At 35.2% G+C, this 24,778-nt stretch overlaps 1 protein-coding gene across 11 annotated transcripts; it reads right to left on the bottom strand.

Annotated features, from left to right (window-relative positions):
- Positions 1 to 1,199: 1,199 nt before the first annotated feature.
- On the bottom strand, positions 1,200 to 22,921 carry LOC105339146 (serine-rich adhesin for platelets). 11 transcript variants are annotated; one of them, XM_066077281.1, is made up of 17 exons: positions 22,799 to 22,921; positions 20,728 to 20,817; positions 20,285 to 20,337; positions 17,060 to 18,898; positions 12,755 to 12,867; positions 12,026 to 12,194; positions 11,379 to 11,432; positions 8,534 to 8,728; positions 8,257 to 8,417; positions 7,815 to 7,941; positions 7,470 to 7,651; positions 7,060 to 7,174; positions 6,300 to 6,454; positions 6,099 to 6,116; positions 2,482 to 4,433; positions 2,124 to 2,217; positions 1,200 to 1,906 (listed from the first exon to the last, which is right to left on the bottom strand). In XM_066077281.1, the coding sequence occupies exons 4-17, from the start codon at positions 18,081 to 18,083 to the stop codon at positions 1,796 to 1,798; spliced, it is 4,470 nt and encodes a 1,489-aa protein (XP_065933353.1). In that variant the 5' UTR covers positions 18,084 to 18,898; positions 20,285 to 20,337; positions 20,728 to 20,817; positions 22,799 to 22,921; the 3' UTR covers positions 1,200 to 1,795. The 11 variants fall into 11 exon arrangements, with proteins under 11 accessions (XP_065933353.1, XP_065933359.1, XP_065933352.1 ...); XM_066077287.1 differs by lacking the exons at positions 20,285 to 20,337; positions 22,799 to 22,921 and adding an exon at positions 22,536 to 22,656 and having other exon boundaries at positions 17,060 to 17,809; positions 18,873 to 18,898; XM_066077280.1 differs by lacking the exon at positions 22,799 to 22,921 and adding an exon at positions 21,223 to 21,454.
- Positions 22,922 to 24,778: the final 1,857 nt, after the last annotated feature.

Raw genomic sequence — 24,778 nt, forward strand, 5'->3', positions numbered from 1 at the left:
TTCAGGGACGTATATACGTCCCTGGTCCATTTAAAATATAGCATGTATTAAACAGCTTAAAAAAACGTTTTTATTTTCAACACCCCCTCCATCCTATTTTCTTAATGCTGAAAATACAATAAATAATATTCACATAAAACATTTAATTGCTTTTATCAGTTGTCCTTTCATAGTAATCCTACTTCAAAGTGGATTAAAGATAAATTTAACAAAAGTTTCCTGTTGCATTAATTACAGTAACATGTTGTTGATACATGCAGGTTCTGTGGACAGATCCATTCGCTTAGAGTCTGTTTGCCATAACTCTTGTTTGCCATATATTATGTTTTTCTTATTGACTATATATAAAAGATGTAAAATTTCATCCAAATGTCTTTCCTTTTCTTATAAATGTTTTTGTATTATAGTAAAACACAACATAATTAAAACTTGATCTTTAATTCACGCTCCCATATGCGACGTATCACAATTTTTAAAGTTTTACTTCTGATTACATTAGTAAAAACTTTGAATTCCATTCTTTTCTTTGGACTCTGGTTTTCATTTTTCTTTATGTTTTAATAAAATGAAATCGAGGTGTTAATGAAGGCTGAACGTGGAGATGAACAAAGAATTAATAAGAACTGGTTAATCTTTCATGAAAAAAAATTGTTTTCCAAACTTCAAACCATTTATTTATTGTATACAGGATTATTTGGCCCCTGGTAATTTTTGCCCTTCTTCTCTTGCAGACAGTATGTTAATTATGCCCTTTCCTTAATTCCCCCAGATGCAGTTGTGTTTTAAGAGAGATAACTTAACACAGTGTCTGGAATTTGCCCACTGGCAACGAGGGCAAAAGAGGGGAACTAAAACGAGGGTTAATATTTCCCTGTGTAAAGTAATTGATTAAATAAATTATTCGTAAGGAGATGAAAGATAATAAAAAGTTATCAAAAATAGATAACTATAAAATCTGGGAAATTGCATTTGAAATCAATAACAAGTATATATAGATTTTGAAAATTTATAATAAACATATATTTTTATTATATATAATCTTAAAGAAATTAAAAGGTCTAATGAGTATGAGGGCTAACAAACTCTGGGTAATTGGGAATCAGGGCAAACAGGGTCAAAGGCAAACGGGGTCAAGGGCAAACAGACCAATTTATTCTATGAACTCCTAAGTCATTGTCCCTGTGAAGAGAAAGCCATGATTTCATTTCAATGTTTATTAAAGCTTTTTGTTCCTTTCAAGTAAAACAGTTGGCACTATATAAATACAAGTACTGATACTATAAAGTTCACAAGATGATGCAGTATGTCATAATTAACTCTTACAATTACAATGAGCACAATTAATTGTAAATGTACTAAGTTTGATGAACGTTCACCTCAGAAAGTTATCTATAAAACAAAGTTATACAATTGTAAAAGTCACTTCATTAAAGCACTACACATGGAACAAATGGTACATGTATTACTAAATGCATTAAATGCATGAATCATTACACATTCACTCAACATACATGTTGAAACATTTACATTAGCTTACATGTCCAGATTCTGGATGAAGAACATTCAAACAAAATTATAATGGCAGTCACACATAAATATGATAAAAGAAAATACTAGTACATTATAATCTCACAATTTTCACCATATCAAATATATGGCAGAAGAAATTCAGTAAGAAAGAACTCATATTGCAATACAATTGGACTACATCGGTAATTCTTAAATAAATCCCATCCGCAATCTGAACATAGAGTACTTCTTTCATGGCAAGACAATGGTGGAGAACTCCTCCCACTTATACAGCGGCCAGCTCCTCTGGAGGTACATCCTCCACGAAGCTGCTGTGGAATCGCCCCGTGGTACCATCAGGCAACCGGCCCACACACCAGCCAGGGTTATCTGCATCCTGCAACAGCAGCATTACAATAAAGATTTTTGAAATTACATAAAATACTTATCTAGGTCATGAACACTGTCCATTTGAATAATGCTTTGGAAATTACATAATATATTGATCCTGGTCCAACAACTTTAAAATTGTTCGCTTTAATACTGCTTTTGGATATTACTAATTATTTTAATGTAAAATTTTAACAATACATGTATCTTGATTTCTATTTCACCTGGCTAATTTCAGTTATGAGACTGCCTTCACTGAAAGACAACTCTCCCTCTTTCAGGGCTTCATAGCCAGACATAGCTTTCTTGATCAGGACCCTACAAAAAGGAATATGAGCATTTTGATTTCTATAGAAAGCATGGTAGTAAATACCGGTAATAATTGGTTCAAACCATCATCTTACAACTTGCTTACAAAATTAATAATTGACATCTTGGCACAGTAAATTGTTGTCAAAAAGTAAACATTTCTAAACAAAAAGCTGAAGGACATATTGCATAATTTGGTCTTTTAATAGGTAACTTGTGTGACATAGAGATTTTGCTTTTTATCTGCTGTTATAATGGAAACTTTCGATTTACCTGTGCTGTGAGTTGTCTCCTCCTGCTCCTACTTGATCGGGGGTGATGAATGGTTGACTAGGTCTGGGGGGTTTAGGGATTGCACTCCGTCCCCTCTTTGAAGGGCTACTCTTATCAGAGGAAGGTATTTTTGATGACTTGGTAGCAGCTCCCTTTTGTCCATCTGTTGATGGGATTGTGGGAATCTTTGATGTCATTTTTGAGTCCACTTGACTTGATTTAGAAGAATTATTTTGAGGTAATTTTGTTTTAGCACCAGAGTCAGAGCGTTGGCGTGTTGGAGATTTTCCCAAGGGAATGCGACTTGGACTAGCACTTGTTTTTCTATGAGTTGGTGTGTCAGATTTGATTGGTGGATTGTCAGGTCGCTTCGGTTTCGGGGTAGGGGGCTTTCCTGGGGAAGCTGCCTCAGGGAAGCCTGTGGAGTTTTGTGATGTGTTGGATATCTGCCTGTTGTAGTCTTTGTTAGAATTCTCTGTTTGTTTACCAGTCATAGCTGAACTTGGTCTTTTGATGGCACCACTTGCCGTTTTTGGAATTCGACTGTTGTTTGTAACCTGTTTCTGTGGAGATTTCTGTGATAAGGGCATATTCGGTTTTTTAATTTGAGAGGATGCGTTTTGATTGTGGCTATCATTCAAGTAAGTTGAATTATTGTTGGAAGAATCCAAACCATCATGTATCAATATACTGCTACTGTCGTCTTGTAATGAGGACTGGTCATGTGATGAATTCTCCGTCTCTGATTGGTTGCGTTCTAACGACTTCAACCTCTGAATCTGGGATGGTCTATGAAGTGGTTTAGGAGCAACTGGAGGTGGACGCTCTTTGGATCGAGCTCGGTGGGCATTAGTTGAGGTATCTCCTGAAAGCATTGGAAGGCGACTACGTTTGGGACTAGGTGGAACTTTTGGGCTCTTCATATCTCCATCTGTTTCATCCAAAGCTGACACTTCAGTGATACTCGCCTCTGATTCAGGTACAGTGCCATTACTATCAACATTTCCATTCATTTTTTTGCTGTGAATTACTGGTGGATCAGAAAACTTAGGGGTATCATGATATTTTGGGGTTGAATGTCTTGCTTCATTTGGAGAGAGTTCATTGAGGTTGTTTTTAGACATTGAGAACATTGGTCTCTCACTTTCCTGGCTAATACTCGGTTTAGAATTTTTCTGAGATGAATTATTCAAACTATTTTCACTTTTATTCTGTACAAGGCTTTGGTCCTTTTCCGAGTTTGATAGTTGTAACGGTTCCACTCCACTGATATCTGAGTCAAGCATGGCTGAGTTATTCTGGCTGTTGGACCTGCTTTCCCGCACCTCAGAGCCAGAACTGTGGGTACCATTGAGTTTACTGTACTGATTGGTCCCGTCCTTGCTTCTGTTGATAGGACTCTTTGGTATATGCTTCGGGAAGTTTGGACGGGGTGGGGGTGGGGACTTGGAGGCTCGCACTGAATTGAAGGACTGTTTCAGGTTGATTTTCTTTTTAGATATTTTCACCAGTTTAGGTTTGATGAACCTTTTTGGTACCTCTGGTTTAATTGATCCGTTTGGTCCCCCATCCACTGAGTCTGACTCATTAACACTCCTTGCGCTACCATTCAGACTTATATCTCTGCTCTGATTGGCCGACTTGTCAATAGGAGTCGACTCTGTTTGATTGGCCCACGGTACATGTGAGGGAGGTCTAGGTGGCTGTTTGGTAGTGGGAGTTCGTGGGCTTTTCGGACCCACTGGTGGAGGTGGTGCCTTCCTGACCGGTCGTCGCCGGCTGTCAGTGGTGCCAGCGGAGCAGATGGACCCGGTCTCTTCGTCCGATGTCTTGGATACATTGGTAATGGACCCCACAGATAGGAAGGAGCTTGACCTAATTCGGTCGTCTGTGGACACACTCAGCTCTCCAGGCCCTTTGTACTTGAGTTCTGTTGGGTCCTCATCCACCAGCTACAAAACAAAGCTCTTTGTTACTTCCATAATACAATAATTGGAATATAGTGGTATCACTAGCCAGTAAAATGACACCTGATATTTTGCATTCCAATTGATATTAATGCTTGATTTTGGGTTATCCCTAAACAATATGTGTTTGTTAGTGGTATATTTGGATGTTACAAAATGAAGCATTGTAGATTACTGGTGAGTGGTACATGTTTTACAGTGACAGTTGTTTTCTTTAAAGAAAAGACATGACAAATTGATTTCATTTTCTATTAATATAATCTTGACTTAAAATACATTCTGGCACTCTGGACAAATATATATCAATAAATAAACAATGATTTTATGTGTTTGAAATGAATGATGATGTATCACTCTTGATAAAAATTATGATAGATATTGAAATCCTAGTCAATTATTCATCATCGGTACAATAATGTATACATCCTTCATTATCTGATGATTTACAAGACTTACAAGGAATATGGAAAATATTTAGAATGTGCCATTCAAAAGCCTTGTATTACCGGTTCCTTGATTAAAAAAATTAAAGTAATGGGCAAGTAACTAAAATTAAACACAATTAAAAAGCTCTTGGAAAAAAATATCAAATTAAACAACCTGCTCATTACTGAACTTGCAACTAGATAATCTTTGTGCCAGAATAAACTCATCAAACAAAGCTCTAGCTAAAATTTCGGCCATTAAAATAATGTGATGCACTGAAATCACTTTTCAGTAACTAGCATACTCTTATAAATAAGATTTTTTCCTGTCAAAGAATATTGAATTTCTTTTAAAATAATCATTTATCAATAGAATAAATAAGGTAATCAGGAAATAAAGAAAATAGATTTTTCTTTGTTGATACATTGAATATAGGCAGTAAAAGTCAAACACATTAATTTATATATTGTATAGAGGAAAACACACAAAAGAATATATATCCACAACAACTCACTCTTAAGCTGAACACACAGTAAGCCCATAATGGGAGGAAAGAAGGCCCTGTCACAGGGATAAAGCCAATCAAATCCCACGTAAAACTTTATTTTGACTATGGCAAAAACTTCAAATCAATTTGATCTTTCTTACTTTACAGAAAAATAGCCATAATTCTTTATTTCATTCCTGGGAGTTAACAGTGCTTGTAATCTTAAAAAATATTATATTTTTAATGTAAACCTTTACACCGGTATATGATTCTTGACTGATATTTTCCATGTGAACATTAATTATGAAAAAAATTGTGAAAAGTAATGTGGGGATGAACTGGTTGTTTTTTAACATTTAATTTCATTTGAACAAAAACAATACGTCTAATGAATAAGAATGCTCTTGAAGACTTAGATTCTGAAAGGCAAAACATACCACTGATCATTATTTCTGAATGGTCAGTTTGGAAGTGAAGACAGAATCTATTACACACACTTCTAAGAGAAAAAACAACAGATATGTAACTAATAAAAATAATCTGTAGAATAAATTAATTCATCAATAAAAAGGTTACTAAGGTCCTTTAAAGTAGGACTATATTTAGGAATTAAATTAAAGAGCAGAAAAAAAACCCATCAAAATAAAATTCTGTCTTCCTTCCAAATTCAAACAAAATTTGTACAGAACTTTAAAACCAAAAATGAATAAATGAGACATGCATGACAAATCCTTCACCTCTGATGGCCAAACCGCCTGTGAATGTGAAAATATCAACATACATTGTATGCAGTTTACAGTATAAAATACAAGATGACTTAACTATGATAGTTCTGTTGATTAACAGTTGTTTAGATTGATGATTTAAGTAGTTGTTACATGACGAATGAATGGTTACATTAACTGGATGTACCGAGGAACAAATATAGGAATACAAACCTCGACATAACTTCCTGGGAACCAGCCAACCTCCTCGCCATGCTTTCCTCGCCACCATCCATTTTCGTTGACTTCGTACACAAGGATTATGTCCCCTTTATCGAACGACAGATCTTGTTCATCCTCGGCAGCGTAGTAGTGCAGAGCTCTGTGTTCTGAGATAACAAACAATTACCACAATTACTTTCAACACTCCTTCTCTTTCAGGAAAATTTTACTTAACATTATACACTCTAGAAAACAGAAAGATACCTGTTTTCAATTAATTACTGGTAACCTGTATTTGTAACATTCAATGTTCCAGAATAGGTAAGCAATCTGTCCTAATCAATCCAACAAGGTTAATGACATGGAACTAATCAGCCAGGCATCCACTTTTATCTTTATTAAGTTTCTATCATGTCAGCAATAAATAATAGTTTAATAGGAAGAAGATTTTGAAATTTGGAATAAAGAATAGAGAGTATAATACTGTTTATGAATTACATTTGGCTGTGTATTCCATTAAGCTTTTTTTGGAGGAACGCAGCTTATGCTAAATTGGGTACACCACTTAATGTCTTGGCATATCAGTTTAAGAATAGGAACATTCCGAAGTATACACTATTTCAAATCCAAGCCAAATATTGTACATTATAATATGTTTACTGGAGTAAAACAACTGTTACACTGTTTGTCTTATATAAAATTCATAAATTAAAATTTTGAATTTTGTGTGGATTGCAATGAGAAAGAATTACAAATAAAGTAAGTGCCCTACCAATGCCAATGAGGTCCTCATCATGGTGGCTGGTCTTGTTGACTTGTAGCTGTTTGTAGACCGTCTCTTTGTCAGGGTATCCAAACTGGGAAAAGCTGGCAGCCTCTATGTCCTCCTATGGGATTAGTGCAACAAAATATATAAGTAATGGCTGGAAACTAATACATTGAAATAAAGCAATGTTGAGTATCAGCTGGGCACATGTATATACTAATCAATTCAAAACTAATTACTGCAAATACCATGCACAAAATACCCTTCTACCGGTACATTTCAAACCAATACCTTTGATAGGAACAAAGTCTTAACCCACTGGGTTTAATACCAGACAAAGGTCTCATAGGATTCTACATCTTTTTATTTGTACTTATAAGAAAATATGGGCAACTCATCCTCCGTCAGTAACTCACCTGCGTTGCTACCTCAACATAAACAGCTGGGAAATGCCCAACTTCGTTGGTACGGTTTTTGCGTCCGTACATCCAGCCATTGCGGTCTTTCCTGATTCCGGTCACTATCTCCCCTTCCTGTAGACTAACCTCCTCCTTAAAGTTGGCGGTGTAACTAAACAGCACCTTGAACTGGGTTCCCTCTGTTTAAAATATTTAATAACCATACTTATCAAACATAGCTATGCCTAAAATTAACATCTCAAAAAAGTAAGGCGCCAATACGAATGAGTTGGACACAACAAAATGTCAGATAACAGTCCTCCATTAATTCAGTAGGCATTCATTGTTGTATGGAGATCTTACCGATGTTAATGTCCTCCTTGACAGGAGAGATGGTAGACCTCCTCTTCACTGCCTTGTCATCCTTCTCTCTATCCTCCCCCACATCATCAGGAATGTGAGGAATGGCTACCTCTTTACCAAGGGCATGCTGCAAATTCAGGTTGCAAAAAGAATTTAAGATTCTTTATCAACAACATAAATTGTGCTGCCAATTCAGCGCACAGATTTCTTACCCGCAATAAAGATCATGTTCCAAGGTATACCTGGTTTACCAATATACCGTAATATCTAAACAATTGAAATGTATTTTTTTAACATGGTATTGCAAGAGTATGATATTATTTAAATTACCAAGGTACATGTTATACCTTGACACCTCTTTGTCAAAGTTTGTATACATACAGTACAAAGATATTGTCTTTGTATTGATGCATTGGCAATACCTGTAACCACGCCCGCTTACTTTGTTCAGTGTGGAGACTTTGTTGGATTCCCTCTGTAGAGAGGAGGCTTTCTTGGTGAACCCCAACTCCGGGGCCATAAAGGAGGACACAGGGCGGGGACCATTGGTGTCCACATCCAGGGATATTTCAAAAGGCTGAGAGCCATTGCTTAGTCTATTGTCTGTAATAAAATCAACATACAGTTATACCTGTCCGTACAAAAACCTAAATAATCACCACAGTTTCACCATTCTAATGTGCAAATGTATGGAACACGATTTGTAATAAGGAACTTACTTTTTTTAAAATCCACTTCTGGTGAGACTTCTTTGAGGTAACTTCCCGGGCACAACCCGGTTTTTCCATTCAGGCTTCCTTTCCACCATCCATTGTTATCTTTGTGGGTTACCACGACAATATCTCCCTCTTTCAAGGTCAGACAGTCTTCATTTTTTCCCTCAAAGTTATAGATTGCAATATATTTTTCCTCTACTAAAATAAAAAATAAAAAAAATAATGAAAATTAAAATCTTTAATATGTTGAAGTTGTACATGTAAATTTAGAAATGACATACCATAAGTAAATGCTGCAATGAAAACCAACTTCCCCAAAGTTCTAATGAAAATGATACCATGAGCAAGCTTCCGAATCCCAATTTGTAAATTATGATTTCAATTTTTTGTTATATCATTTTTGGAAATAAGAAACGTTTAAAAAAAATTGCTAGTGCTGTGGAATTGTTCTAAAATTCTGGCAATATCATTTATGCTGTAATTATTGCTGGTGATAATAATTAATGGTTCCAGAATGACTCTTGTCCATTTGGTTTCAGTAATTATTCATCATGCATTATCAAGTTATACATGATCTTGAGCTCAATGTGAGCCATGATGCATGGGCTTACTCCGCAGGCTGTAACAATTAGTAATGTAAACACTTTAAAAACATCTCTGGCAGAAATCACCAGTTACATCGGTTAGTGAAGGTTTTTGTTTTGTAGACTGCGCAGAACCAGAAAAATAATCTGAATCATTAACAAAGTTTGAAATTCGGTTTTAACTCGCAGCTTGAAGAAAATGTTAAAACAAAGCAATCTGAATAATAAATGCGGTAAAAAGTGACTGTGAGTGGGTTACATGGAGTTTAACATCAAACACTTTGAACTCTCAGTGAGAGAGCACTGGGGGCTATGTAACGTACACTTTTTTTTTCTGAGAAAACTAACCAAGTACATTAATGTAGAGGAAGTCGCAAAAAGCATAAATATAAACAGGCTTGGTTGTGTTGGTGGTATATTCCGTATAACGACCTCGTTCATCACAACATCTGGGCTGAAAAAGGCTGCCAAAAGGTTGACCTGCCTCCAAGCTTAATTCGTTTGACAACTAATCATAACTATTATCTCATGTGTATTGTTTAATGTAAACAAGATTTACTCACTATTGAGCTTTAACCTAATGAAGGTATGAGCTAGTAAAACTGAATTTTATTAAAAAGAAAAAATAATAAGAGAGCTAAAGAGGTATAGCACACTTAGTACATGATTTCACCTACAACATAGTGCTTTTGCAAACATCAGACATTTTCAATATTACGGTATTTATAATATTTAGTTAAAACATATTCAAAGAAATGCAAATTGTTTAAAGAGTCTTAATTATCTTAACAACATCATTAAAATCTTCAGATTTTGTTAGGGATATATAGGGCAATAGTAAGTATGCAATAAAAAGTTGGGTATTTGACTATTTGAATCACTTTAAACCAAGGAAATCCAAAAAATTGTTTTCTACAGGTGTTGGAGTACACATTTACATTGAATTAATTTTGGATTAATGTGGTCTTCGTACTGAAAATTAGACAAATATTATTAATCATCTATATAGCCACACATATTGAAAAGATATCCCGTGAAATTGTTACATGCATGGCCTAGGGGTAACATGAAGGCCTTTTGATTTTGCAGTCGCCGGATCGATTCCACCGAGTAGTAATATTTTTTTTCACATAAGTACTATAAGAATAGAGAGTTTAAATTACATTTATCTAATCTGCTGGATTTTTATTTCAAATTCTCTTGTATTATTCTGAGTATGAGCACACCATAATATAAATAGATCTTTTCAATAACACTAGAATCTATTTACGGTATACTTATTTACGGCAATTTGCTGGAAGTTATCACAGTTCAGAATACCAACTGTATTTATACACAGAGTTCTATATACTCAATCTCAATGCAGGTTTCCTTAATTTATGACAAATCAGTGGTTTAAGACACCATTATAAAATCAGTACCATGGTTTAAAATCAGGACACGAACCAGTATCTATTTTTAGTAACAGGTACTTTCCGTTCAAATATGGGTGTAGGTGAAATAATAGGAAAAGGCACTAAAACTCTTTAAATACACTGACTGCTAAAAAATTATTGATAACATGCCTAACAGAGCAGACTCCATAAATGTGTATATATATTTATTTCCTTCAGGGCATTATTTTCATTGCCTTGCCAAATATATTACTCACATTTACAATGTAATATACATTCTAAATACAACTGCCATGAATAGAGAAACATGGTTCCGCCTATTTCTTGTTGTAAAACATTAGATTGGCCTATTAGTTGTAAATAAGTTTATAAGTTTGAGTCCTGTCTAATACTAGAAATAAACCATTATTATCAAAACGATAGCAAATTATGTGGGACAGCTATACATTATGAAATTCAATTTGATACATGCAATTAATTGGCTTGAGAATCATGGCATTGCTCTGTTTCATTCCAAATTTAAATTGGAATCCCCTATCACAAATATGATGATATTATGCTATGCCTGAGGTTTTTCTTATCTAATAGATAACAAATATCAATGTCAGTTTTATATGTACATGTACAGCTAGTGTATTTAAAATATGTGATGGTAATCACTATAAATCTAATACCATGGAGTTTTTAGATCATTATACATGTATAATTCCCTATGTAACATTCAGTGTTCCCCAGAGAAAGGCAGTCACAAAAAATCATGTTAACTTAAAAGTTAGTCATTAAAACATGCACAAAGAAATCAAGCTGTAAAACAATTCAAGAACTGAACAAGAAAAACAGAGAGTATAATATATGTATATATCACAATACCCTCATCAAAAAATGTGACGGTGTGTCTCAGTGCGGGGCTATAGCTTCTTCTCACTGTAACAAAATTCCCAAACTTTCAGAGTACAGGATGAAGCAGACATCAATCATTTATAACTGATGAACCAGCAAACTAATCCATTAATGGGTTTCCCATCAGTTCTCAAATCAAATGTCAAGCAATACTCTACAGATTTCAACACAGCATGCAAATTCACAGAGAATGATATTTTAACCATGTAACAATAAAATATTTTTGTAAGGCTAATACAATAATGTCACAAACTCAGCCTAAGACATATGTGATTAATAAATCCACAAGCATAGGTCTTTGGTACATGTTTTGCATCAGAAATAGTAAATATCGGTCACACATCATATACTATATAACATGCTATAATATATAATTTTGATTTACAGTAAAACATATTTGATTGATAGCTCAAAAGAATTGGGCAAAAGGCAAAGCCTTGAGCATCTGTATATAAACTCTTTCCCATAGATGAGATATATCATGATCTCTATGATTTCTCTCTCCCAGTACTGTGCTATGTTATGTTTTGTCTATATGGTTTCTGCTACCTAGAGTGCTCAAGATATATCATGATCCCTACTATATTTCTATCTGGCTGTGGTGTGCTTTTTTATACCTGTAGCAGTATTGAAATGGGTGATCCCGTTGCGTAGTTTGGCGGAGCCCCTGTCCACCTCACTGGTGACCTTGACTTGGGGCAGCAGGTCTATATGGTTTAGGGGTACCTCTGATCTGCCAGAAACCCATAGGTCCTCAGTCACTGGGTTAGGCTGGTATTTCTCATGCTGAAGAAAAAAGCCCATAACACTTAAGTAACACACAAACATCTCAAGAGCTTCCGATCTTGGCAGGTCAATGTTAAACAGATCGACCAACACAAAAATAGGATTATAAATAGACTATGTCAAAAATAATTGAGATGTGCATGTAGTTATTAACTTAATTATGTTCAAAAATATCTTATCCGGTTTTCAATCCCAAATTCAAACAAGCAGATAAAGATTGAGTTCTTTAACATGAAAACCTAATCCACAGTCCTTTAGTGTTGTTAGATTGATAGTGGAACAATTGACCTGACTTCAGCATGTGATGAATGACTTTAACTCTTATTCTGTACAAAGTTTTTACCTTTGATCCTCACTGAGAGTGTCACATTGTTTATATTTACATCAAAATCAAGAGAGACAGATGGACTGAGATACCAGGTAATTAAGACCTCCATCAAAACCATCTACATAGTAGTCCAATAGTTGATACATAAAATCTTGACATTATCTTGTACAAAGTTTGTGTTTTTTGGTATTTTCATTTTCACTCGGCAGAGAACTTCTGATAATTTTCTCACCTTTCCTGGTTTCTTCCTCCGCACACAGACACAGACAATGATGATGAAAAAGATTAAGAGTCCGGCTCCAATTATGGACAGGGCAATTACGAGTTCAAGTCCAGTCCCCAGCACTGAAAACACATAGAAAGTGGAAACCATCAACAATTGTACACAGAAATCCCCAAGAGGCATCGCTCCATTCAGCACATCTCCTCATCATCTCACTCATTAACGTGCCGCACACATGACTGTTCTTTCATATGCACAAAATACAGCGGCCTCTATCTGCTACATTATGTCAAAATTTTGCTACTGAACAATTACTACCACTGTCAAAATCCAGAATGTATATATTCGAGGTAAATGGTGATAGATTGTGAATAGCTTCGAGTGGAGTGCAAGCAATTAAGTACAGTAAGTTATAGCACAGATCAATGGGTTGTACAGACTAGGAACCCCACAGCAGTGGTACACTGCATGACTCTCTGTACAAGAGGATGTGACCTGGACAAAGTACTTTTGGAGTAAAGTGGAAAACTGAGCCACGAATCTAATACCTTATTTTCAATACAACAAAACTTCTGTAGATTGAAGGAAAAACCCAATTTGTGTGAGCTCAGGATATATCCATTAAATTAGGATGCTAGGGGGGAAATAATTTTTCCATCATGAAAATTCTTGGAAGCTCATGAGATTGCACAACTGTCAGACACTCCTATTGTACCAAGAGTCTATGTGCCAAGTTTTGTCACTTTCCATTGCTATCTTGATGTCCACAGACCTAGAATTCTTGAATTTATGACATTTATTTGCATGGCTTATCATTTTATTTATATTACATTACGGAAACCATTTAACACAGATTTATTTGTTGAATTTAAACATACAATATTTCACAGCATTACCATTCTGTTAACAATGATCAATGTGTGGACAAAATAAAGTCATTATGATTTGTATTTTTCATACAATATTTATTTCAGTACAAGTATATCCTGATTTATTTGGACTTAGCGCAGTAAAGACTATAGTCTCCTCCCCTTCATCCTAATAAATCAGGATATATACCAAAATAAATATACAATTGAATTGCATCATAGTCAAATTAAAATTTACATTAAAACAAACAATATTATGATATGTCCCAAAGTACATGTATTATCTTAATTTTTCTCCAACACATGTCCAAAACAGCGATTGAGTTCTATACGCCATAAAAATCACTTTTGGCTAAACAGTTTGATATTTATAAATACCTTCATGAACATTCCCTCCCTTAAATAAAAAAAAAAATCCAAGAATTAATTCTGTTTTGAAAAACTCCCTCTATTGCGTAAGGTTGAAAGACACAGCTCAACAAAAAAATTTCTATGTGGATTTTGAATTGAACAAGACCAGAGAGTAACAAGATGATCATGTTGAAAAGTCTTGCCAAGGTGTTTTGAGACTTTCCAATTGGTTAAAAGATGTCCATATTTTCATTATCAACCTTTGTAGGAAATTTTCAACTCTTGTCATTTCTCTCTGTATAAGGAGGGAATCAACTTGTGGAAGAGGAAATCTTGGACTTTTCCCCTTGTTATCAATTTCAAGTGTTCTTTACTGATTTGTGTCTTTATTATGAAAATTGACAAAAAGTAACCGACTACAGCTTGGTAATTAGAATCTCTGCAATAGAATAGCTATATACTGATATGTGAAGGTCACCATCTAAAAAGCAAAATCTTTTTTTTCCTCTTAGATTTGATTATTGTCTGTTGGGTACAAAAACCAAAAATATTTTTAACCTTCATTTATTATGTAAAAACAATAAAATCAAGTAATAGAGCTCTTCAAAAAGCTGTTAACAGGAATTGATAATGGAGTGAGTCCATTAAATGACAGTTTGACATCCTGTGTTGAAACTTACAAATGATGCCTCCAGTCCATTGTATGAATGAATAAAAATATAGGTTGATACACCACAGCCTAGGCATATCCTGGTCAGTGACTTTCTGACTTCACTTTATTGTGGTGACTAATGGCTTTATTTCTTTATGACTAAATCAACTAAACGTGAGCACACACTTAAATTCTATTAAAGTACAGTGCATCTTTGTCTATGGCATCTGTTTATAAGTTTGTACATAGATGTAGATAAACTCTAGCATAAGATACAGCATCAACAGTCTCTAGTGTACAATCTACAAATGCATCCCAATTTTTCAGACCAGAAGCTACAGACCTGCAGCTATATTCTCAGAACCGATGCCTTGTCTATGTGGCAAGATACTACAATGTAAATCAGTGAACCTTTTGATTACTTAAGATGACAGGGGAACTTATACTGGTACATGCAGCTGCAGCACAAAATGCACACAATTAAATCTGGCTGTTTCTTTCTCCTGTTAGTGTCCCCCCTTCAAAACAAAATAAATTAAATAAAACAAAAGATGTTTGTGAAACACTTATGCCCCCTCCCTTGGAAACATCCATGAAGAAAATGAATCGAAACTGCAAATAATTGGAATTTTTGTAAGTCCAAGGGACATAACTCTGTCAAAAATTGGTAAATTGGTGGAACAAAAATCATACTTGACCTAGACATTATTATGATAAATTGGAATACCAAATTTCATTTCAATATGTGCAACCTCTGGAAAAAAATGAACGGAAACTGCAAACAAGTGGAATATTTCTAATTCAAAGGGGCATAACTCTGTCAAAAATTGCTTGATCGTACCCAAAATCAAACTTGACCTAGATATTAATATATATACAAAGTTTCATTTCAGCCTGTGCATCCTCTACGAAGAAGATGGATGGAAACTGCAAATAATTGGAAATATTTGGAATTTTTTTTAAGTTCAAGGGGCATAAACCTGTCAAAAATTGTTCGTTTGTACTTAAAATAAAACTTGACCTAGATATTCTTATGATTAATGTGTAAACCAAATTTCATTTCAGTCTGTGGAACCTCTGAGAAGAAAATAACCGAAAACGGCAAATAATAGGAATTTTTCTAAGTTCAAGGGGCATAAATCTGTCAAAAATTGTGCTTCATACCCAAAATCAAACTTGACCTAGTTATTCTTATAATAAATATGTATACCAAATCTAATTTCAGTCCATGCAACGCCTCAGTCTGCAAAGAAAATGAAGGAAACCATTGGTGTACCAACCGACTGATATACCGACAGACAGACAGTTGCATATCAATATGCCCTCCCTTCCTCAAAAGGAATAAAATAATAAAGCCTCTTTTTGTGCAAATGTTGATAACATTCTGTGATATAAAGTGTATGAAAACCAGGCTGTTGACATTTCTTTTCTTTTTTTTTTTTTTTTTTTTTAGAAATATTTAAAATGAAAGGAGCAGTGCATGAACAGTTACACCAGAATCCCCACCCTCTTAAAAGTCAATTATGTGCACATGTTAGTATGAATTCTGTGAAAATTATTTTAAGGCATTAAGAAAAGATATAAAGCTATTTAGCAGTTACACCTGACTCTTGTGATCACATCTTGAATTAACAGGTCAACAATATCTGGAGGCCACTAGACTAGTCATCATCACTCTCCCCACTCGACTCGGCTCATTCACCGAAATCTTAACTCAAGACACACTCAAGTGTGCAAAATACCTGACATATTATACACAAGGAAAACATTACCAGGCTATTTGTTTGTTTTGTTGTTTGCTTAACTTTGATAAAATCATGTTTTTCTTAAAACTAATTAACATATGATGCATTAATAACAACTTATAGCACTGAAGTTATCGAGCAATGATTTTTTTTATTGGTTTGACTTATTGATGGCAATTGTCTATGAAATTTGACTATTATTGAACATCAGATACACTTATTATTACAGCCTCATTAACAGATTGTATCTTAGCTGCTTTCAAAAACTCATTAAATTTAAACAATAATGTTTATTATCAATCAGATTTCAATGGGATAATCATAACCTAACATTCAGTCCACATTAAATAAGCCACATCAGTGATGAACCACATTCCCAGTGAGACCTTTGGGGGGATTGAATAACAGATGTAAAAGTGATGATAGCTATCTCAGCCCTATAGGACTTACATTGTATCTAGCATGTCAAGTTTAACTTACCTGGAGCTGGGGTGCCCAACAATATACCTAACATTATGATATAATGTTTTACTTACATGGAGTGGGGTATGAGGTGCTTAACAATGTATCTAGCATAAGATTTACATATAGTAATACCGGTACACAGACCGGGTGTTTAACAATGTATCTAGCATGTACAGTGTTACATGGTGCTGGGGTGTTTAACAATGTATTTAGCATGTACAGTGTTACTTACGTGGTGCTGGGGTGCTGCTGACGGTGTTGTTTGTCTCTCCCTGCGTGGTTGTGACCCCTGGGAACACTGAGCTGGATGTAGGTAACACTGGGAGGGTGGTGCTTGGATAGATTGTGTCCTTCGAGGATGCTGGTAGGACTGCTATAGAATCAGTGCTGAAGCCATGGGTGGAAGACAGGGTTTGTGTTGGAGTGGAAGACAGGGTTTGTGTTAGGGTGGAAGATGGGGTTTGCATTGGAGTGGAAGATGGGGTTTGCATTGCAGTGGAGGAGACATCAAGATTAGGGGTGGAAGGTTGCAGCAGAGTAGACGATGCCATCAAACTGGGACTGGATGGGTACAAAATGGATGATGATGATGTTAATGATGATGATGATTCTGTGAACGTGGATGTCAACACTATGTCAGATGACAGCTGGGGTGTGGGGAGAGAGGAAACAATGGATGGTGATACTGATGATGATGATGATGATGATGATGATGTTAATGAGGGTACTAATGGTCCTAAGACTAGGGACTGGGAGGAAATGGAGGATGGGGTTACTAAAGAGGACACAGAATATTCACTTGACAAATGAGGAGTGGAAGACAATTGGGAGGAAATCACTTCAGATGAAGGGTCAGCACTGATGGGTGCACTAGGCTGACCCACATTAGGGGACAGTTCCTGTGAACTCCAGACTGTATCAGCTGATGAATCTTGCAATGTTGTTGTTGCTACAGGTGAGCTGGACTCAAAGGATGAAGACTCTGAAAGAAAACTTGTAATGCTAAATGTTGACAAGGATGCCATGGGGGGACTAGATGTCTGAATGGCAGAACTAGGGGATAGGGAGAGGGGCTCTGAAGACATACTTGTGACTAACTGAGTGAAAGATGACATATCCACAGTCACTGGTGAACTCTTCAAAATGTCTGAACTCAGTACAGTGGGGGGTGGTAAAGAAGTTGATGAATATGGTAAAGAGGATGATGTTGCGATGAAATCGCTGGTCTGATTCTGTATCACTGAACTTAATTCCATGATTTCACATTGATCAGTTACAAACTTTTTGAATCAAACTGCATAATTCAATAAATATTCACACAATTGTGTCAATTTTTAGCTGTTTCCTCAATGTAGTACATGTATCAGTTTTGTATTTATATCCTTCCCATTCTCAGCTGTTAGAATAAAACACAGTGCATAAAAACAAACACACAACAAAGTTAATCAAATCTGAACTGAACCAAAAACAAAACTTTCTTCCACCACATCTGTGCATTTGATTTCTCACACACTCAAAATCCCCACTTTATACTACACACAATATGAGACATAATTCACTTTCCAACCATCTCCTCCCCAGTTAAGAAAGTTCCGAGGGTTAAGAGTCACTTCACACTTTTCACGTATGATAAATATCCCAATACAGCAGGAAATTTCCTCAGAGTGCCATAGACTTCTCTCTTGCTCCAAGTCATGGTATGGTGTGAACTCAATATCAGAAGACAGCCCCACATATGTCAAAAGAATCAGTGTACACAAATATGAATGTTTCCTGCATCAAGATGCAAGCCGGCTTTACAAGCAGTCCATCCCTCCCAGCGCATTGAATCACAGTTTTCCTGTTGCGGCTCTTACTTTACTTCTTTGTGTACAGTTTTGTATAATAACTGCGTTTTAATTTTCTGTTCAAAAATCTTATCACAAATATGATGGAAGGCAAACAAATTCAAAGGTTAGATCAACTCAAAAACTTGAAAATGTCAGAAACAATTAGTTAACAGAACAAACCGGTCTTTAAAACAAAGTCACAAGAAGAGTGTTTACTTGTATCCACACGATGTCTGGCGAATCTGAAAATACAGAAAATGCACACGGATGAGTCACTGGTTCTACAGAGTTAATCCGACACTCAGACACAGCATGTATACAGGAAAAGTGAAAGTTTAATAGGGACAAAGCTATATATAAATTCAAAATACACATTACATTTCAGAAAACTCTATTCACTGTTTGAGTGGATACGTATGGGTCCCATCAATCATAACACTTGATGGTAATAATTTGTATGTTTATTTTCCTTCAGCGTTGTATTACATACACTCATAATGTTTCAGTCATGGAAGTTATTGAGTGACACATTGTAACAATATCAGATGTAATTGGCATAAAAGCATAACTGATACAGAAGTATAATGACATCAGTACAGAGGATCGTGCATAAGGAACAAAAATGAATATCAATTATAAAGAATATTGAAATATCTTGTCATTTTGATGCATTAATTGAGATGCGTGTTTACCTCAAAATGTACAATATGTGATCCAGTCAGGAGCAATGTTACACTGTGTTTCATAATGTACACGTAGGAAACAAATACACACTATGGCATGCAGCAGCACATTTATGTGGCTTTTAGAATTGTTTTCAAGTTTTAATGGACATGAATTCAACTGCACACATCTGGCTGCATGTGCAGTAAATCGCAGGCAATCACTGGGAAACTATGTTGTTATTACCCAAAGAATGCAGGGCTCACAACATCACAGAAAGCCTTTCTTTGTCATAAAGAAGTGTGAGTCAGAGCCAGGATGCCTGCCTTCAGCAGCTGTTTGTGTTATGACGGGGTTCATTTTGTACCTAATTCTCTCTCTTTCCCCCTCTCTCCTTCTGTACCTAACTTTGTATCTAATAAATCTCTCTCTCTCTCTTTCCCTCCACCTCACTCTCTTCATTATGTACCTAACTCTAACACTCCTCTCTCTCTCTCTCTCTCTCTCTCTCTCTCTCTCTCTCTCAACCTTACTTTTTTATTCAAATCTAATGTTTTATTGTTTTATTTAGAATCATATTTCACTTCCTGTCCACTGTCCTTTACACATAACATAGCAAGCTGAATATTTAAATGATGTAAGTTAAGGAAGGAAGAAAATACTATTTGTTAAAGATTGAGAAATATGGCTGACATATTCTACATTCATTATGAGCACTAAAGCTGGGACATTAAAGAAGCAGGCAATAATATCAGACATGAACATTCTCATCATAAATTTTAACAGCTACAAAGGCAGGTAGATTCTTAAATAACTGTATAGCAAAAACAGGAACCAAATAATAATATTCTAAGATAAGCTCATAGTAATTACCTGCAGAAACTGAGGAAATTATCACAACAATGGAAACATATAGACAGAAAGACTGGGGGAAAAAAAATAAAGATAGCTTCCTTCAACTTTACTTTGACTAGATAGTTCCTCCTATTGACCAACCCTTAGCCTATACCTTCAGTATCTGAGAAACAAAACCCTTTTATCTGAAATCTATCATTTCAGCACATTTCTATATTTCATCTGTAACATTTACAAACAAGTCCCATACTTGATGAAAGAAGTCATTAACCAAGAGAGGGCATATATATAAATATTTTGTCAGATTCCAACAGCAGATTAATACGGGAAAGTTATCATCCAAATAGCTTCTCCCTGTCTATATAAACAGGAGCCAGGCGGCTGACTGTTCCGTGGTAGACAGCTTCTGCTTCCTCGCCCCCCTACCAGTCAGTGAAAGTCTAAAAACATTGATTGGCTGTCCAGACGGAGGAGTTCTCCGTGGGATACGGATCTATTAATTGACCATCAGCGGCTGATAGATTGCTCCCTTATTGTCAGATCAGTAACTCACCTTAGATAAACACACAGACGATCCTCATCAAACCACTGTGAACCTCCAGGTCCTGTTAGTGAAGTGATGGCTATACAGTCTGTGTTGTCTCTGAAAGAAAGCATAAGAAATGTCACTTAGGTTTTCCTTTGCCAAATGAAACAAAATTCTAATGAGAATTAAGTTCACAAAGTTGTGTTCCCAATTTTCTCGCTAAATTAGATTAGCATAAAAACAGACCAGGAAGCAAGGAAATTATGTAATTCTTCCAAAGTTCTCACATATATTGGATTTCTGCACTCTAAACAGTGCACTTGAAGATAAAACAATGCATTCTTTATGGGGACTCAAAAACATAAACATTGAGCGGCTTATAATAAGACTTCCATTTTATTTAAAAAACAAAACAAACCCAAATGATGACACATTACAAATCCCTGTGCAGGATTCACAGTAATCAGAAAACATGTCTCATAAAGTTGTGTTAACTGTTAATAAAACCCTCGTAATAATTACCAGCACATAATCCTATCACAGGGTCTCGCAAATGTACTATGCAATGCACATAAAACCCCTCTTTGAAGTACATCAACTCGCTTTCGGTTTAACAAGTATGAGCAATTAGAAAATACAAAAGTCTTATTGCTACTGCATGTCATCCGTGTAGTACACGTTTCTCTCCCCATAGGCTACATCAGTGACACTTCACGTACTAACTAACTAGAGAGGAACAAGTCGTAGATTAATAAAAGATAATTACTCAACACGTAATATCAAATGTCATCACAATCCCCGATCAGTCTCGGTCTTGTTAAAGTTACTTCATAACACATAAAACATGTAGTATCTTTTAACAATTTTATATATACATCCCGTATGTTATTGCAGGAAATAAAGCTTATTCAAAATAAAAATAATCTTTTCATTTTAAACAAAAATATAATTTTACAAAATGATTTTTTCAAGGAATAGATTTTTTGGTTTTAGTCTTGATATTTCCAAACATTCACAAAAGATCCTAAATTGGGAACATGTAACCATAAAAAAAAGTTTTTTAATCGGGTGTTATTTCATAATACCTCAAAAAAAAAAATCCCTAAAACATTGTAAATTGTGATTATGAGACTTTAGGAACATATACTAAAGTTAAAGAAAGAATTCCTTGGGAGATATGCCATTCAATTTCCCAGGCATTTAAAATTATTTGAATGGGAATGTTTGTAATTGAGCAATTTGTCATAAGTTAATTCCTTATAACAATCAGCTTTTAACACAGAAATAACACTTGTACCAAGGATTTTCTACAATGGACCTTGACTCAGTGTCTCACTACATGTATAGCAAGAAAATGTGGCCATATTCATAAAGCTTTCAAACATCTAGTCAGTTTAACTTAATAATCAATTTGGCTAAAAATTTAAAAATTTTAATTCTGTCAAGTATTGCCGACAAGCAGATAATGTATTAAGGCTTAGAACTGTTGACAAGTGAATAATTTCTTTAAAGTCTACAGACAGTGCATGTTAGGTACTAAGATCTCCAATCTTATCTTTACCCAAGATAATTAAGAAAAAATCATTTAATCAAATTCAATACATTCTCCTCTTTACAATAAAAATTATACATGTATATTAGCTTTTTATCAATACTAACTCATTTATATGGAACAGCCAAAATATTCAGATAGCCATTTTAGGGAGGTGGTCACAAAAACTTAGAGACTAAACAGGCTCATTTAATATTATAATATATTTATATTGTTGAAGATTTCATAGGGAAGCTTATCATAATCAAAATTTGGAAATCACAATAAGAAGTAAAATCTTTACCTGTACCCTCCACAGGTAGGTCCCGAGCACTCTATTATCATCACAAAACACTATTAACAATGGTAAAAGTTACACCACACAACAGACTTAATCTCCTATATTCTTGCTTTACCTGACTGTCTTGTATAATAAAATAAAAACAATGATCTTGTCCCCTCTTTGATTATGTACATTCTAAGCCCTCTCCTCTTTAGGTGTAATACCTGTTTAAACTAATCTGACACCCAATTGACAAAGCATTAAACTGTTGGCCATCCTCTCACCTCTGTGGTGTATTCCTTTCTGTAGCGACTTTCCAATCTATCAAAAGTCACGATCAGCCTTAGAGCAATGTGTGACTGGCCAGCTATTCTCTCCCAGTTTACAGCTTTAACAATAATGGGTCCTGCTACAAAATGTTTACCTTTATTTTCCACACAAACAGCATATGGATACTTTATACTTTGCATTTTCTTGCTTTATTTTTTCTCTCTCCAGACGAAATTTTTAAACCTTTCACTAAATCTATTCAGTATTAGTTTGTTCTTTCAATTTTCTTTTTTGATGCCTTCTCCTTGTTGTCAATACAATGCTTGCACAGAATAAACAAATTACAAAGTTCCAAACTTGCTCTATGAATATTTGAATTCAGTAAACATAGATATTCATTCAAAATGAAAAAGGCATCGTATCATTTTAAATCATAACTCTATGCACATGCGTATTTTGCAGACATTTCAATACACAGTTTAATTCAACCTTCAAGCCATGGATTGCATTAACTACAATGTATTTTTAAATCAAAATCAATCGTAAATAAATGCATGCAGTACTGTAGGCGCTATCAACAAACCGAACAAAAAACTTATCTTTGAACTCTCTATGTAGTAAGTTCACAGTATGCTTCTCGTACTGCATATTTCAAAACATGATAGACTGTTAAAAATGAAAACAAAAACAAACTAATAAAACATTTATAACAAACAAATCTACTCGATATTCCTACCATAAATTATATCTGCATCAGCAACAGATTTCGCGCGCTGAAGAGTTCTTCGTTCAAGGGGAGACAATCTATAAAGTTACGCGAGATAATCTGACTGTCAAAATGATCCTATTTTGAAGGCGGCATAAGTCATTTCTTTAAGCGTGTGCGCAACGGCTACGTTGACGGTTTTAACAAGCACATCATTTTTACAACTACGAAATATAAATATTATAGTAATATAGTAAAATATCAGTCGATAATTTATGCAAAGAACAGGCACGTAGCATCGTTTTTGAAAGTGGGGGGGCCAGACTCATCCAAAAAATCTTGAGAAGCAAAAAAAAAAAAAAAAAAAGGTAAATTTAAGGTTTTCAAGGTTTTCAAAAATCTTCAAAATCCTAATCCGTGGGGGGGGGGGGGGGAGGGGGGGGGCTGGCGTAGAATATAACTTCAATTTCACTCCTTATTTCCTTATTTTCATATCAATTTTTTACATACTCCCAAAAAAGTGGGGGGGGGGGGGGGCCAACTCCATGATAATTCAATTTTTTATATGTATATTTGAAAAAATTTGTTGCTGCGAGAAAAAGTGGGGGGGGGGGCCCTGATGCTACTGTGACCGCGTAGTTTTTACGGTGCTAGGGAATTCTTCTGGATCTGCATCGGTCGTGTGCAGTACAAACCGGGTGAGGGAATGTTGGCGAAAAAGGAACAAGTTATTAGGTTGAGGCGCGCTGTGTGCCGTAAGTTAAAAATGAAGGTTATGTCTGCCGTATTCCCAAGGGTCCACCAATATGCAATTCCAGAGAAGTAAAACCAAGTGATGAAGGATTCCGTATTTATTATCATTCGAATTTAAAAGGTGAACAATAACAAACAAATAAGCGACACAGACGGAAGTGGCCGGTAATGCGTCAGGCCTCCGAACTGAAGATTGACAAATACCATTCAGTATATATAAGAATCTAAACAATGAGTAAAAGTGACAATTTGATGACATCAAATGAATTGAGTGAAGATTCACAGGTATTAGGTAATTAGATTACCTCAATGAGTCTTTGATGGCCAAGACATGAAAGGCATATAATTACGCAATGTTGTTTCAAGAGATTAGCAGTTCTTGGGAGAAACATCTGTCTAATTTGTAATAACAATTAAAAAAAGAGTCTGCCGAGTGTCAATGGCTAATTCACTTTGTAAACATTAAATTCTAAGAATATATGACAAAATAAATGTTGTATTTGAAAAGTAAAGTCCGAAATAAAGATAATTATAG

Source organism: Magallana gigas, chromosome 2, assembly GCF_963853765.1.
Source record: "Magallana gigas chromosome 2, xbMagGiga1.1, whole genome shotgun sequence".
Classification (NCBI taxonomy): Eukaryota; Metazoa; Mollusca; class Bivalvia; order Ostreida; family Ostreidae; genus Magallana; species Magallana gigas.

Excerpts from the sequence above, each read along its gene's own strand:
- LOC105339146 (XM_066077278.1), bottom strand. The coding sequence starts at position 18,083 with ATGGAATTAAGTTCAGTGATACAGAATCAGACCAGCGATTTCATCGCA. Across the intron at positions 12,868-17,059 it reads CAGCAGCACCCCAGCACCAC|TGCTGGGGACTGGACTTGAA; the intron begins GTAAGTAACACT and ends ATGTGTTTTCAG. Across the intron at positions 1,907-2,123 it reads TCATAACTGAAATTAGCCAG|GATGCAGATAACCCTGGCTG; the intron begins GTGAAATAGAAA and ends CTGCTGTTGCAG.